At 47.4% G+C, this 12,918-nt stretch overlaps 1 protein-coding gene across 1 annotated transcript; it reads right to left on the reverse strand.

The window, feature by feature from the left end:
• Positions 1–7,157: 7,157 nt before the first annotated feature.
• LOC136483390 (xylan O-acetyltransferase 3-like) lies at positions 7,158–11,939 on the reverse strand. The gene is made up of 4 exons (XM_066480441.1): positions 11,351–11,939; positions 10,822–11,193; positions 10,509–10,664; positions 7,158–7,948 (listed from the first exon to the last, which is right to left on the reverse strand). The coding sequence occupies exons 1-4, from the start codon at positions 11,842–11,844 to the stop codon at positions 7,540–7,542; spliced, it is 1,431 nt and encodes a 476-aa protein (XP_066336538.1). The 5' UTR covers positions 11,845–11,939; the 3' UTR covers positions 7,158–7,539.
• Positions 11,940–12,918: the final 979 nt, after the last annotated feature.

Consider the following 12,918-nt stretch of genomic DNA (forward strand, 5'->3'; position numbering starts at 1 on the left):
CGTTTGTCACTCTTTTCTAACCACTAGTCATTTGTAATCATTTTATATTTTGTCTGGAGGCATAAATATATCATGTGATTACGCTTACTTTAAATTTATAAACATGGTGTATGTTATGGTCATAGAAAGACATGAAAGTTCATGAGAATAAAACAAACACTCTGGATAAAAGTCATTTCCAATTATAAGGGAGCAAGTCAAAACATATGCGTACTTGTACTAAATTACATTTGTACCATTTCTTATCTTCCACCGCTAATTCATAATATTAGCAACATTTTGACTTGGGATAGGGTAAGGATACAATGATATTTGGGCTCTATCACCGCAAGGTTTTTTTGTCCACGAGAGAGGTAGTGTGAAAAACTAAATCAAGCAATCACTAAGTTCTAGCATATTTTCTCTCATGCAAGGTCGACCTAGGATAATTAAAATATTTGTCTCCAAACAAAGTGACATGCCACGTAGCTAGGGAAGCTGTGAAGCCATTGATCATCGAATACAAAAAAATATCTCACCCAACACAAAACATATCTCATACCGCTATCATGGGCATGTGGTTCTTCGTCCCAAACAAAATTACAAAAGTGTCTCCTGCTAACTCACATTCATCTCTTTTCGTAAGAGACTCTCATGGTCCAAACCTGTCACCATATTATAGCTTTCTAACCACAATACGTGCTTCGATGGAAGCTCATGCTTTTTGTCGAAACTCAAAACAAGCATATTTTACTTCTGCGACCTACTCCCACTTCACGAAAAAGTCACTACAAGGTGATTTGGACATTAGAAGGTGGCACAAACAACAAAACTTTTGGTTAGTGTAGAGTGTCGGGGAAGTTCTAAACGAACTACAACCATTGTTGTATGCTCTTCCCTAAAGATGATGTCTTAAGCCTTGTACTTCCAGGAGTGTGTGGTCCATTTTTTCTTTACAACGCTAGAGTGGCATCAACTTTAGCATGTTATGCATCATGCTAAAATGTTAGATCCAAACTTTGTCTTTCTTTATCTTATTCAAACTAAAAAGAGTGTGTGGTAGCAAGAGTGATATGAGCAAATTATAAAGTGCTCTACAATATCGTTGTTGTACATTGCAATGCAAGCCAAACACCCTGTCTAGTCTTTCATCTGGGTTTGCTAGATCCCTAGTCAATACGACTTTATCACATTGCGGAATATATGACATAACCAAATTGTGGCATGTCATGGATAGCTAACATGGCTACTAGTTTTATAATATTTTTCCTTGGTAATTAACCTTGTAACCGATGTATTATTGGACTAAGGATGATTATATATTTGTAAATGATCTTATTCACTATTAGCGGAATATGTCATTGATAGCCTACTAATGTGGGTGGTGTTATCATTGGTGCAATCTATAGATGGTGGGAGTTGAAAGGAACAATGTTAAATTAAAAATACATGATATTTTTTTCTCCAAAAACATGTGTATACATTTTGCTTACTCCAGTGTCAATGGAAAGTGTCCACTTTGAGTGGGTTACATGAGCATTAACAATACCTTTTTTATTTATAGGAAAAAGTCTACATCACCCCCTAAGGTTTGGGGAGGTGTCTACTTAACCCCCAAGTATAAAACTAGGTATTGAACACATGAAAGTTTGCAAAACTGGTTATTTTACCTCCTGAGGTGGTTTTGCTAGGCAGTTTTGCCTACGTGGCAGTGGTTTTGCCACCTACCGCGCTGATGTGGACTCTCATGCTGATGTAGACGATTGATGAGTGGGCCTCACTGGTAAGTGACATGTCTTTCTCTCACCGACAGGTGGACCCCACCCATCATCCTCTGCCTCTTGCTCCTTCAACCTCCATCTCCTCCCGCCGTTCCCTCTGTCTTCCACGGTCAAGCGCTGCCAACACCGGCTAGAGTTGGAAGCCACGAGGACCAAACCCCTCTCCTCCCACGTCTACTGCACCCGCCCACCAGCGTAGCTACTCACGACCTCTCCCCGTGTGCACTCCACTCCGGCCATGGATGGCTCGACCGAGCTCGTGACCCGGCCCCTCCGCTCCCTCTCTGCTCTATAAAAGGATGCCTCGAATCTACATCGGCACGTCGTCGTCGTCTGCTCTCTCGCTCACTCTCCCTGTCTGCTCTCTCTGTTCGTCGCTTCCATGGAGAGTAGCAACCACCGTCGGCCAAAATTCCCAAGCTCACCGTCATGTAAATTTTTATATTGAGTCATGTAAAGTTTTAGTTTGAGTCATGAAAAGTTTTACTTTGAGTCATGCAAAGTTTTACTCATGGCGCTCATGCCCTCCTATTGTAGAGCTCCAGCGAGCGATGACGAAGGCCAAGTGCAGCGAGGTGATCACGCCAGTGGAGACCACGGTGGCGGGGAGGCAGTGGGGAAGGGGGTCAAGGCTGCGTAACCACTGGCGGCCATGGCGGCTTGCGTTGGAGCTTAGGAATGGTGATTCGGCCATGGATCGACGAGTAGGAGTTGTGGGTCGGGTTCTCCATGTTCTTACGAGTTCGTAGGGACTAAAAGGAGCAAAGTAGGCACCCAGAGTGGGGAGATTGGAAGCTCGGGTCAACCTCGGCCATGGTGGCGGTGGCACTGATTCACGGCGATGGAGCGAGCGAGAGGGCACGGGAAGGGCAGAGAGGCAGTGGCGTGCACGAGAGGAGCTCAGGGCTTCCTTTTATAGGCGGAGAGGAGGAGGAGGGACGGGCGTGGAGAGCTCGACGGCCATGCCATCAATGGCGGCTAGGATACACGTACGCAAGATGGAGAGGGGGGAGGCTAGGTCCTTGCGAGGGATAGGTCTTGCGGCGCGCGTGCTCGATGAAGGCGACAACGCCTGGTCCTTGCGGTGGCCAGGCTACGACGGCCAGCGGAAGGAGCTTGAGGTGGAAGGAGCTAGAGGTAGGAGATCATATATGGGGCCCACCTGTCGGTAAGAGAAGGACATGTCACTTGCCAGCGGGGGCCACTCATCAATCATCATGAGAGTCCACATCCGCGACGCCAATTGGCAAAACCACTGCCACGTAGGCAAAACCGCCTAGCAAAACCACCCCAAGGGGTAAAATGACCGGTTTTGCAAACTTTAATATGTTCAATACCTAATTTTATACTTTGGGTGTCGGGGACCAATACTAGGGTACCCGAAGAGGAGGAGCTAATGGTCATCAACATTAATTCATCCGAGCAGTCAAGAGTGTGACTACAGCTCCAACCAACCCCCAGGTGCGTTGGCTCCGCCTTGCCTGACCTCTAGGGGGGCTCCGCCTCACCTGATCCTTGGGTTTGCGCTCCGCCTCGCACGACCTCAAGGTCACGGGCTTCGCCTCAGCCGACCCTTGGGTTTGCACTCCGCCTCACCCGACAGGGTTCCATACCACCGCCAATCACTCTAGGTCCAGGCGTATAGTCCTGGGTCAAAACTCTGACACCAAGGAAGAGATCGACACGCCTCGACGTAACCCGTGGCCATGATAGGCCATACCTAAGGATTTATATCAAGAACAACATCGGGCGTGCCGGTGCTATTATGCCTAGCCCTCGTACAAACACTGATAGGTGCGTCAGCTAACCACGACGTCTGCCAGGACAGAATGGAGCGCCATGACCGGCAGATGACGCCTACGCATGACGCTAGTGATGGACAGGGCCATGACATGGAGTCGTCCCTGTTGACATCTACAGGGTTGGCGGGACCCGTGTGAAGGAGAAGAAGGACCCAGTGATCCTAGAAGCCTTCCTCTCTCTCTTTCTTTCCATTTTCCTCCGCTGTAACCCAGTGCTTTCCCTTGGCCTATAAAAAGGAAAGCAGGATGTCCCATGAAGGGAAGGCGATTCAAGCCGGATAGACCCAATTGACCCATCAACAAATCGAGCCAGATACACACAAGCGCACGGCTGAGCAGCAACCGAGCTCTCAGCACCCGTTCACTCCTTTCATAGAGACTTGGGACCTGTCCCTCTCTCGCCCGTTTGTAACCCCTACTACAAACTTTTAGTGCTAGTAACACGAGCAACAATAGCGAACTGGACGTAGGGACTTTCTGCCCGAACCAGTATAAACCTCGTGTCCCCTAAGCACACCATCTGAGCCAGACGCGCAATACTAGAAATTTACTCGTCGGTGGTGACTTGAAACACCGACAGGGGGTTTAGTAGACCCTCCCCAAACCTCAGGGGGGGACGTAGACTTATTCCTTTATTTATATAAATGACATAAAGTGATATATTCGTTGGCATTTTCAGAGGACGGGACTATGGTCCAAGTCCATATATAGTTAATATAAAAGAATCAACTAAATTGCATTACTTTGTAAGCAGGTGTTTTCTCCTTGACGCAAATCATTGTATGTGATGGTAATTATTTTGTTCAAAGGTTGGATCCTGACTTCCTGAGTTGTACAAAAACAATGGTTAGGGCTCGTTTAAGAATAAAATTCACAAGGGTGTATTCAGAAAATTAATAGAAGAAAAGAAGGCTCGAGGCTGGTTGGGCTACAAGCGGGCCTACAACGCCACAACCACCAAGTGCTGAGGCTTCACCTGAAAAAACAATTGGGCTACTGGCCTGACCTGAATTGGGCTTTTAACCACTGATGAGCAAGAGTTGCATGAGAATGAGGAACAAATGAAGGCCTTTTAGTTGCGGTAATGCTAGGAACTAGACGTCTGTCCGTGCGTGGATACCCCTGCTAGTGTACCCCGACGTCCAAAAGGCTACCCTATCTGTTCATTCCTATCCGCTTTCTCCACTCCCTCCAGTCACCGCAGTGCATCACCACGACCGCGCTCCAGCGTGCCTCCCGCACGTCTTCCTCTCCACCGCGCCTCTCGCCGGCCTTTCTCTCCACCGCATCTCCCGCCAGCCTTCCTCTCCACCGCTGCCGCGCCCACACCGCCGTGGCGTGCTCCCACATGACCGCACAACCTGTCGTCTCCACCGCGAGCACCGCTCATTGAGGGCACTACACGCGCCCTACTGCTAGGGGCAGCGCAACCGCGCAGCTGCCCGCCTGCTGCCATCATCGTTCTCCACCATGAATGCATAGCTGAATCCTGGTGTGAAGTGCTCTGCATGCCTGCTTGCCAGGTTTTGCTGAAAACGTATGTTGCAAGCGTATGTTGCAAGTGTTTCAAATGTTTCAAAGGTATGTTGCAAGCATTTCAGATGGATGTTGCAAAAGTAGATCAGGATATTGCATATGTTGTAATTGTTGTACACGTATGTTTCAAGTATATGTTCCAAATGTTTCATCTGATCTAGACGTATGTTGCAATTGTTTTATCTGGATGTTGCATATTGTCGGTGCGAAATTGTGTCAACAAGTAAATATTTATAGTTTTGATATGCGTTGTGATCGGATGTGGCCTAGCACTCAATGACACATGATTTATACTGGTTCAGGCAACGGGCCATATGTCCAGTTGAGGTCGATTGGTGACTTTATTCCTGAGCCTAGGTGCTCGAAGTTTGTTATGGGGTTACAAACGAGTGAGGAATAAAGTGAGGGGTGTAAAAGGCCCGATCAGACTCTTAGTCCGAGTGAAAGAGAGTGACGGGGGCTCAAACGTATGTTAAGTGTCGGAGTGTGTGCTCTGTGTGCGTCTCTGTGTGCCCGAGCTTGCGAGCTGTTGAGACTGTTGAGACCGTGTTCGGTAGCCTGTGTAGCCATCGAGTCGTCGAGTCCTCGGGTCCTCGTCTTTTAGGAGAGAGTGCATCCCCTTTTACAGTTGAAAGGGATGGCCTTACAAGTTAGAGAGAGAGAGAGTATACGGGCGCTGTCTAGTCTTGTTGCCTACGCCATCGGGTACGGGATGGCCGCCGTCGCCCGCCATATTGTTTACGCCGCCATTGCCCACCTTACTGTTCATGCCCTATTGTATCTGGCAAGCTGAACAGTGTTCGCCTGGTACGGCAAACAACGACGCCCACAATACTATTTATGCTCTGACGTGTCTGGCAGGCTATACACTGTTCGCCTAGTACTGCAAACGACGGCGCCCACAATATTGTTAATGCTCCGACGCGTTTGGCTGGCTATACAGTGTACGTCTGACATGGCCCGATGGCACCGTCCTACAGGTGCGTAGGGTATGGTCCTCAGTATTACGGTTGACTTGAACGCCTTACCTTATCTGCTCCGTCTGCTCCCTAGGCCCACACCGAGCGGGCGTCCCCGGTCGGTTGTTTCCAGTCGGGCATCGTGTCGGTCAGGAAAGAGCAGCGAGTAGAGGTCCGGCGTATCCTCGGTCGGAGAAAGGGGGTCGGAGTCGGACTGCGGTCCCACCACACCTAGGCCTCCCGGTCGGGGCTTCGACCAGGTCTCCTGGCCGGAGGTGCCGTTCGGAGACTGGATCGTGGTCTTAGCCTGTCATTGTGTATCTGGGCCGGCCTAGGCGCGTGCTGTCGCTGCGTCGCATGCTAGGCCGAGTTTTGTAGGGAAGCGGGTCCATTGGGGGCCCCGGATTTATGAACCCGACACACACACACACACACATATATATATATATATGCATGTTGCAAGCATATATTTTAAGTGTTTTCATGCGTATGTTTACAAGTGTTTTATCTGAATGTTGCATATGTTTGCAATGGTTTTCAAATATTTTTCAGGCGTTTTCACAAGTGTTTCAGACGCTTGTTTCAAGTGTTTTATTTCTTTTTTTTATGTTGCAAATGTTACATCTAGATGTTTCAAAAGTAGATCGGGTGTTGCACACGGGATGCGTGTGGGAAGCGGCTGGCGGTGCGCACGACGTTCAGGGCAACGCGGGCCCAATGCTGGTGCGCTGGCTCGGTCGCCGACGCGCTAGACGCTCGCTCTTTCCCTATGCGGGCAGCGTCCGGACGCTAGCGCTTGGATCGGACGTCTAGACGCTAGCAAGTCCGTTTTAGTTAGGTAGCATCACAACAGTTTTCATCATTTCAAGGAAAAAAACACTAATCTGATCTTTACAGCTCCTTGTTGGCTGTTGCAACAGAAAATTGTGAAGGAAGGGGATCACTGACGGAAGTTTTCGTCCATAGCATCTCATTGGGACAACTTAAGTCTACAGGATGAAATCAAATGGGTCTCCAAAAGAAGATACACACTCCTGCCATTGAAATGATCTTGCGCCTGTCCTATATACTGTACATTACTCACACACATAAGGGGCCCAGGTAAAACAAATAGAAAAGAGAGAACCTCTGTTTTTTATCCCCATGTTATTATATTTTCCTAAGCATTAAGAAGCACTAGGCACTTGAAAACATAAAAAATGGCACATTTTGTATCATCCATCAGGGAAAAGGTTTATATATAGGTAATTCTGCCTGTGAACTAGTATATGTATATATCCAGGGTGCAGTTTGTACTAGATCGCTGTTGTTTCCTCAACTAATTTACACTTCAGCTGAACCATCTTATATGCTATACCATCAGTAATCAGCACACCATTTTTCTTTTTGCGCTAACCTTTACTCAATCTACCCAAAAAAAAAGAAAGAAAAATGAATAATCCTACATTCTCAAACAAAAACCAACACCCCCGCTTCTGTTTCTCATTGGGGAGGAACAGGCAGGGACTGGGATGGAGGGGGGCTAAAATTAGAATGCCATGATGATTTTGAAAGAATCCTCGTGTAGAGTATTTGGTTCCACACGTCTGGCACGCCAGGAAGGCACCAGTGGATGCAGTCCGCGAACTTCTCTGGGTCTTCCTTCTGCTTAGGCGTCAGCAGCTTCCCTTGCCGGAAGGTGTACAGGCCCGTGTGGGCGTCCTTCCGGTAATCTGACATCTTTGTGATATCGATCACTGACACTGGGACCTTCTCCATGGACCTGGCCACATTGACCACTAGGTCATACAACCGCATGTCGTGATAAAGATCCAGGGGTTGGCTGTAGTTCTGATACGGAAGCGTCTCCTTTACACATTTGATCCCATCCGGGTTTCCCCAATTCTGTGGGCTGTTTTCACAAAAATGTAGGCAAGATTTAGCAAGACCAACACATAAAAAGGCATGTTAAATATTGTGCTAATTTACAGCTCAAAGCAACAGAAATTAACGACATGATGCCGGATATATGTTGACAACATCTAAACACAATTGCTTTAAAATTCACTATTTTTTTTAACTGGTAAACAAATTTATCAATATAAATGTAGGAAACAAATACGATTTACAATAGATTACTGCCAAAATATGTGCAAGCCTATGGCTGTACCAAGTGAGAAAATAAACTCAATTCCCAACGTGCAGGGTGCCTGCTGCCTCTCATGCTGTTTAGTCTAGGACATGCCCATGTGGAAGCATGTGGGTCAGATTCGTGTGAATTTTTAGTAATACTAGACACTGACACAACTTTGCAAAATAATACTGCACAGTATATGAGGCACTCAACACTCACAGGATATCTATATTTTACTCTGTTGGCTGTTCCAGACACTCACTGTGACAATAAAAATGCACAAGACGCTTAATGAGTGAGGTTACCAATTTAAACATAGCTTCTGCATCCAGATTTCGTTTAATGATGCAGCATCGATGATAACACCTCTGTTGATTTTATTTTTTTCTTCAACATGCAAGAGAACTGCGTATCAGTGTACTACAATGAAAATGGGGTAAGAATCCATACAAAACCCACACACACTCACATTAGTAGGTTCTTATATAACCTCTGTTGTTTTACTACTCCTGCCACTATGTTTCTGTTCAGTTTCAGTGATATGAATTCTACAGTTCTACCAGATTCTTGGCCAGGTAGACAGGCAGGCAACATCGAAGTAGACATCTCACAGATATTTTGAATACTCCTAGTATAAGTTTTTTTTTCATAACGCTAGTATAAGTATTGAGTGTTTCTTCGGAGTATGGACCTGTAGTCTTTTTTTTCTTTCATGTATCAACCTAATACCAAAGACTCCATGGTCGCATGTTCAATTGACAATGGTATGTACCAGCTGCACAATAGTTTTTACCACGGTAAAAAGGAGCTTCTATTCATATCAGAAGCAGAATAGCAGAACACAGATGAGATGACAAATATTGGACCTTGACATTCACTTAACATAATAAATACTGCAAGCAGAATTTTAGTATAGGCAAGGGTTTTCTATCAGGCAAGCGATCATATCAAGACCTTTTTAGGCATTAAAACAGATCAGCACCAAAGGGTGCTCACAATATGATAGCCTGTGTCTCAGGAATCAGGACAACTAGACATTCCAGTTAGATATAGTGGGGATCCTTTTTCTTTCTACACTAGAGGTTGTTTACAGGTCAAATCCTAGCTTGCAGGTTTCTTGTGATGCAAAAAAAAAAAAAGGCAAAGCAATCTCAAAACACCCACAACAGTGACACCCCACCCCACATAAAAAGGTACCCCTTTATTGTACCAACTGTTTCTTTTCTCATTCTATTTGAGCTGGACCCTCATACAAGTTTGTTGGCATCTAGGACACTCTGCACCCACAATTCCCATTTTTTCCCAGCTACTAGCCAACTTATGAGTATGGATTCTATTGTAATATTTTCTGCATGCTTTCCTTACTCTTGGCTTGAAACTTCGTCACTTTGAACAGCACATGAATCATACAATACCAAAACACCAGATTCCAAACCTAAGGTTTTCATTTGACTGTAATACTGATCCTTAAACCCAAGTCAGTTACTGTTTAATGTCACCAGCAGTCTATAATCCCATAGTTGCTCACTGTGAACACTCAAGTGATACTCAAGGAGTCAAGGTCTACTAGTTGAAACCTGGGCTCATATAATTCGATGTGACGTGCTTGTAGGAATGTTGAATAGAAAGGACATAAGTTTGGTCTATTGTTTTGTTCCTACTTCCTAGTGGATCCTGAGCCAAGGAAACAGCTGATCCACAGAGCACATAGTTTGGTGGATTGGACAATGATGTCAGACTAGGACAAGGGGAAGATTTCTTCTCTGGAAGGTGATATCAACTTTACAAAACACTTCAATCAAGGTACGTATGGTATAAAGCCTACAGTGCCCCCCTTTTCTGATTGCAGAATGCAAATATGACAAATCATATAGAAATATAAATTGAGATCTACTAGTGAGTAGTGAGTGAAGCCCAGAAAATTGACCTAAATTTGGATTTTGCATCCATGCAAAAATGTTGACTAACAGACCCATAAGTTAGGCCGTCACTTTCCTTGTGGGTCATGATCTAACCTAAAAGCTGAGTTCCATGATTTGGTGGAGTGGACAATGACATTGTGGTTAGCTGAATATAGAACAAGAGGAAGGTTGCTTCTCTAGAAGGCAATTTGGGCCTAACAAACCACTTGAATCAAGCCTATGTATGGCGTCCAGTCCAATTGAACCGACAGTGGTCCACAAAGTTCAAGGTTGCATTGCAAATCACTCATAAAGGAGCTAATTAAAGTCCACAACAAAGGAAACAGGTTTCGGTCACCATTGCTTGTACAACAAACCATTGCTTGTACCATATAGAGGGGGGAAAAGGAAACATGAATGCAGCAGCTTTCGGTCACCTGAGGTGAGGAGAAGAAATCGTCATGAAGAAGACAGACGTGCGGGCAGGATCGATGTTGTCATTGAGCCAATCAGACCACGTCTTGAACACTTGGCCATACGCCTCAATCCTGGGAACCTCGTCGTTCTCAGACCAGTACTTCGAACTCGGTCTCCTGCAAAAATCCATCCAGCGATCTCAGAACACGATCCCACTGCTTGATTGCAGAAAGACACGGAGAAGATACGCATTTCCAGTCCAGATGGAGTTGGCCTGAAATCAATCCAGTCCAGCAGAAAGAAATGGAGCAGCCAATGGCCACCGAGGCTGACCTGACTTTGATGTCGGCGTTGTTCATCCACCAGATGTAGGTGTTGAAGATGAGGTAGTCAACATCCTTCCAGTTCTTGGCGTGGTTCTCGATCCGCTCGGGACTGATGATCCGTTCCTTGATGCTGTGGAAGTTGGGGTTGTCAGAGTTGGACTCGACGAGGAAGGGCGCCCAGTAGAACTCGAGCGTGGCGCGGTACTCCTTGGCGTAGAAGGTGTTGAAGGAGCCCCGCTTGACGATCTTCTTCCTGCCCTTGGACAGGATGGGCTGCACCAGGCACACCAGCGACTCCCACTGGTTCCGGTTCAGCGAGTCCCCCACGAACATCAGCCGCTTCCCGCGCATCGCCTCCATGAATCTCCGGGCGTCGAACCTGCTTCCAATCAATCGATTGGGGGGGGAGCAAAGCAATATAATAAAGACGCCATCTTTAGCGCAATCAGGCAACTACGCAAGGAAGATGCGAGCTCGCGATGAGGTAGTAGTAATTAGTGCAGATCTGAAGGAGGAGGAGGAGGACGACGACGTACGTGGGGAGGGCGCAGTCGTTGGGCTGCCATCTCCAGTACTGCCACATATCGTCGGGGCGGCCGTTGGCGAGGCAGGTGATCTGCTTGGTGAGGAAGGTGCAGTCCTTCTCCCGGTACGCCGGGACGGAGACGTTGTCGAAGACCCAGCGGCCGCGGGAGAGGTCGCAGGTGGGCGGCGGCAGCGCGAGGGGCGGCAGGCCGGAGACGTTGTAGAGGTCGGCGTCCGGGTAGAGGTAGTCGTCGATGGAGAGCTCGGCGATGGTGCGGGCGTCCTCGCCGTACATGACGAGCGCCAGGAGGAAGAAGGCGGCGGCGAGCGTGGTCACCGGGGAGCGACGCGCCGAGGCGAGGAGGGAGCGCGCGGAGGCGGCGAGTGGGGCGAGGAGGCCCGCGGCGGCGGGGCGGGACGACGACTTGGGGGCCGAGGTGGTGGTTGGGAGCGCGGGGTCGGAGGTGGAGGTGGAGATGGAGGTGGGCGGCGGTGGCTTGGCCATGGCGGGCGGAGACTGCTGCTGGTGAAGGGGAAGGGGGTGGGTGGGTGGTGGCGCCTGGCACGGGCACCCAAGGAAGGTGAAGCCCGCCCAGCCCGATGTCCCGATCCCGCCTCCCGCGGCGACGAACGCGGCTTGGATTTTTGTAGGCTTGCGGTGGGAGCAGAGCAGGCAACTGTCGGCGTCAAGTTGGGAGAGTGGGTGGGTCGCCATAGTCAAACTCACTGCTCTGCTAAAATACATCACGTATTTACCCAAGGTCAACGAATTTCCTGATGCGGCCCGTTGCATAGCCATAGCCCCACAGCCCATTATCATGTTCGTTTAGCTGTGGCCTGTTGTAAATGATTATAAATTTTTAGCTGGTACAGTATTTTTCTCTCACACAAATTAGCCAGCATTACTTCTTTACGAACCAACAACGATATGAATCAGCCAACCGAACAGGCTGCATAGCCGCCGCGGCTCTCGGTCGCCGGTGCGGCGGTGCCGGATCTCCCTTCTCACCCCCACTCACGCGCCGCAGCGAGCGAGTTGCACCTTCGCTGCCAGCTCCGTGCCCCAGCGTACATACGTCACGAACTCAGGTGAAAGAGGATGTACAATTACAAATTGGTGTTGTTCTAAAAATCCAATTGTAGCTCAAAGTATGCTCAAGCTCAACCCACTCTATGGGTTTTCGTCGACAAATGTTCTTTCAACGGCTAGTAAGATTTCCTTGTGCCTTGTAATTTTTGGGCCCCGGAAACAATGAACAATCCAAGTGAGAAGTTGGCTTAGGTTCTTGATAGTCTTTTCTTTCAATAAGAGATTGTTTTGTGTCAATTATCCTTTTATACCATCTATTGTTTTCATCGATAAAAAACAGATATGAGACACTCTTTTTTTTTTTGTCTCTTATATTATTACAAAAATTGGAAGCCCTCATAATACAACTTTTTTTATTAAGACAATGTTTGCTTAGAGGACTCAAAAATTGTGTAGCCCATATCTTTGCCGAGCTTCCTAACGCTTATCATTGTTAGGCACTGTAAGTGCAATCAAGTTCTAAGTGAGTTTTTGTGATGTTGACCACAT

Source organism: Miscanthus floridulus, chromosome 9, assembly GCF_019320115.1.
Source record: "Miscanthus floridulus cultivar M001 chromosome 9, ASM1932011v1, whole genome shotgun sequence".
In the NCBI taxonomy this organism is placed as follows: domain Eukaryota; kingdom Viridiplantae; phylum Streptophyta; class Magnoliopsida; order Poales; family Poaceae; genus Miscanthus; species Miscanthus floridulus.

Excerpts from the sequence above, each read along its gene's own strand:
- LOC136483390 (XM_066480441.1), bottom strand. The coding sequence starts at position 11,844 with ATGGCCAAGCCACCGCCGCCCACCTCCATCTCCACCTCCACCTCCGAC. Across the intron at positions 10,665-10,821 it reads AACGCCGACATCAAAGTCAG|GAGACCGAGTTCGAAGTACT; the intron begins GTCAGCCTCGGT and ends GGATTTTTGCAG. Across the intron at positions 7,949-10,508 it reads ATTTCTTCTCCTCACCTCAG|CCCACAGAATTGGGGAAACC; the intron begins GTGACCGAAAGC and ends TTGTGAAAACAG.